A 2,679-nucleotide genomic window follows, 5' to 3' on the forward strand; every position below is an offset into this window, starting at 1 on the left:
ATTCCATTTTATTTGTATAGCGCCAATTCATAACAGAAGTTATCTCAGGACACTTTTCAAATAGAGCAGGTCTAGACCAAACTCCTTATAACATTATTTACAGAGACCCAACAGTACCACCATGAGCAAGCACCTTTTAGTGTGAGTGAGGTGTACTTTTTGGGTTGGGTCTGTTTGCTTGCTCCCTCCCCCCTCTGTCTGTCTGTCTGTCTGTCTGTCTCTGCTCACCTGCTGATCAGCTACAATCAAGACTTCACTTCACCACTATAAGAAGTCTGTGCTTACATCCAGTCCCTGTTGGATCGTTATGTTGTTATGTCCCTCAGTTCAGCTCTCCACACCGGATTTCCCACTGCAAGCCTTCATCCCTGGATTCAAACCCATATTCCCATATTCTCAGGAATAAAGATGCCTTTTTTTCACCTCTTACCAGTCTTGAGTCTGCTTTTGGGTTCAGCCTTTGAATATTGACATTAACATTATAACTCCATCATGTGTGCCAGACACAAATTTGCAATTTAAGAAATCATTTAACATGGCAAAGAACACATTTCTTGACAGGATTCTTCCATTTCATCACAGCTAACTCCTTCTATGTACTCAGTTTACCATATTCTCTCCTACATGTACTCCCCATTTATAGTCATACATTAATGTTTGCATAATATCTTCATTGCAGCAGCCATCATCATTGTTTCTAAATATAAAACACACCACCTGCCATTTTCTGCTTAAAGTGACGTTTAATAAATATGATGAATGCAGTGAACAAGCAATATGTGGCTGTAAAGTGATCTCTTTCCTTTTAGCATTTGCAAGGATTAACCATAGTTTGCGTATCAAATCTATGGGATTAACAGTATCTTGATGGGGATCTCGCAGAGAACCAATGAGCGCCCTCTCCACGCCTCTCTGAGACAAATATTTGACGTGGCAAGAGGTCCGGACGTGACATCGCTGCACATCATCTCTCCTCCTCCCTTCAACCTCAGTTACCTTTACTTACCTAAAGCACATCTGCAGACACTGGTGCCGGAGCAGACCGGAGTCCTGGTCCGACGATCTGAACCAGGAGGAGAAATAATGTGGCTCATCGTGTTTGCCAGTTTACTTCACTGCGCCTCGGCCTACGATGTGGATCTGAAGAAACTGGACGGGCTCGCAAAAGCGAGGGTGGAGGTACAGTACACCGTGGCTTTCATGATATCACGCTTTATTTGTGAAAGTAGGGTGAATTATATTGACTGTGGCTGTCGGCCGAGGCTTTGAGCACATGCTCTGAGTCTGATTTTTGCTAAATGTGTGGATGGATGCGTTTAATTCCTTAAATTTCCGTGCTGGGCGCATGCGCGAATGCTTCTCCTCGGGGAGTCTCCATGCGTTTTCACTATTCCCAATTAAACCCACGGACTGTGCAGATAATATATGCATTTGTGACAACCATGAGATCTTACACATAATGGCTTTTTTAGCTGAAAAGGGGACCGAGGGTGTGTAACAGGATGTCGGATTCCTGCACAAAAGTTTCAGTAACTCTACCCTTCTTTTTGTGAGAAACCATGCACTTTTCCCCCAGGGTGTCACCAAATCACCACCCTGCCAGCACCACCGAAGAAAAGCTTGTTATATGTTGCTATTGTTGTGTTAGTCACACCTGCGACTCAATACCTGGGGCTCAAATTTCTAGGCTAGGCATCCATCCCAGGAGCCTACCCAAATCTGTGCTCTGTACAAAGGATTCAACGCTGCAGTGACACATTACACACAATAAGGAACCTAACCCAAAAAACTGCAGCACAATGAAAGAATGCAAACACATTTTAGATGCAGAAATATATCAGAAATGTATCTTATTCCGAATCCAGGTGATGTCCCACTTCAAAAGTACAAGTGCTTCATGTAACGATTTCTTGTATTTTTGTGTTTCCAGACCTGTGGTGGATGACAACTGAACAGGCTCAGAGAGGTGAGTTTCCTTCTGTTGTATAACCAATAGGAACAAAATAAGACAACATTTGCCTGTTTCCTCTCTGAGAAACACTTTTCACATCTGGGGTTTCACATAACCCCCCACAGATCTGTCAATGAAACCAGCTCTGAGTGAAAAACATTAATCACCACCTCTGTCTGCAGGTCAAAGCCTTTGTGGTCCAGGACATTCCTCTTTAGTATCCTTTGACTTACGTACGCTGCTGTGACTTGTTCTTAAGTCTGTTTTTTTATGATGCACACTGTAAATATTCCAGCATTTTCTCTCCAATGTGCCAATCCCTGACCATCTCTACCTCAGCCATAACCTGGTGATGAAGCATATTCCTGGGGCCGACCCTGAGCTTGTCCTCCTGAACCACTATTACGAAGAGCTGGATGTAAGTCTTTGTTTTGCTGTGGTTTTATATTGCAATGTACTTTTTTTGACCATATATTAAAGCTCATGTGTGTGATTATAGCATCTTTAATATGATTTAATATGGCAATCAGAATGTAAATCGTTGGCTATGGGTTGTTTTCAGAGTGGTTGGCTCTGTGGAAGTGAGGGGGACAAGATCTTATTCAACCAGTTACTGAAGTCAATTTTAAAATCCTGCACACGGCCGCTTTTTTGAATACAATGTGTTGCATTAATTTTAGTTTTTTTGGCCACTTGGGGGCAGAACTCCCACCACCAAGCTGAAAACC

The 2,679-nt window shown here is 42.8% G+C and overlaps 1 protein-coding gene across 1 annotated transcript in view; it reads left to right on the forward strand.

Annotated features, from left to right (window-relative positions):
* The first annotated feature begins 929 nt into the window (after positions 1 to 929).
* Positions 930 to 2,679, forward strand: part of selenom (selenoprotein M) — a 3,133-nt gene continuing 1,383 nt past the window's right edge. The window contains exons 1-4 of the mRNA XM_035657672.1: positions 930 to 1,179; positions 1,931 to 1,966; positions 2,134 to 2,168; positions 2,291 to 2,369. Coding sequence (XP_035513565.1) covers positions 1,084 to 1,179; positions 1,931 to 1,966; positions 2,134 to 2,168; positions 2,291 to 2,369 — 246 coding nt within the window. The 5' untranslated portion in view covers positions 930 to 1,083. The remainder of the gene's footprint in view (positions 1,180 to 1,930; positions 1,967 to 2,133; positions 2,169 to 2,290; positions 2,370 to 2,679) is intronic.

This window comes from Morone saxatilis, unplaced genomic scaffold, assembly GCF_004916995.1.
Source record: "Morone saxatilis isolate NCDOM2014 unplaced genomic scaffold, NCSU_SB_2.0 Contig16, whole genome shotgun sequence".
Taxonomy (NCBI): domain Eukaryota; kingdom Metazoa; phylum Chordata; class Actinopteri; family Moronidae; genus Morone; species Morone saxatilis.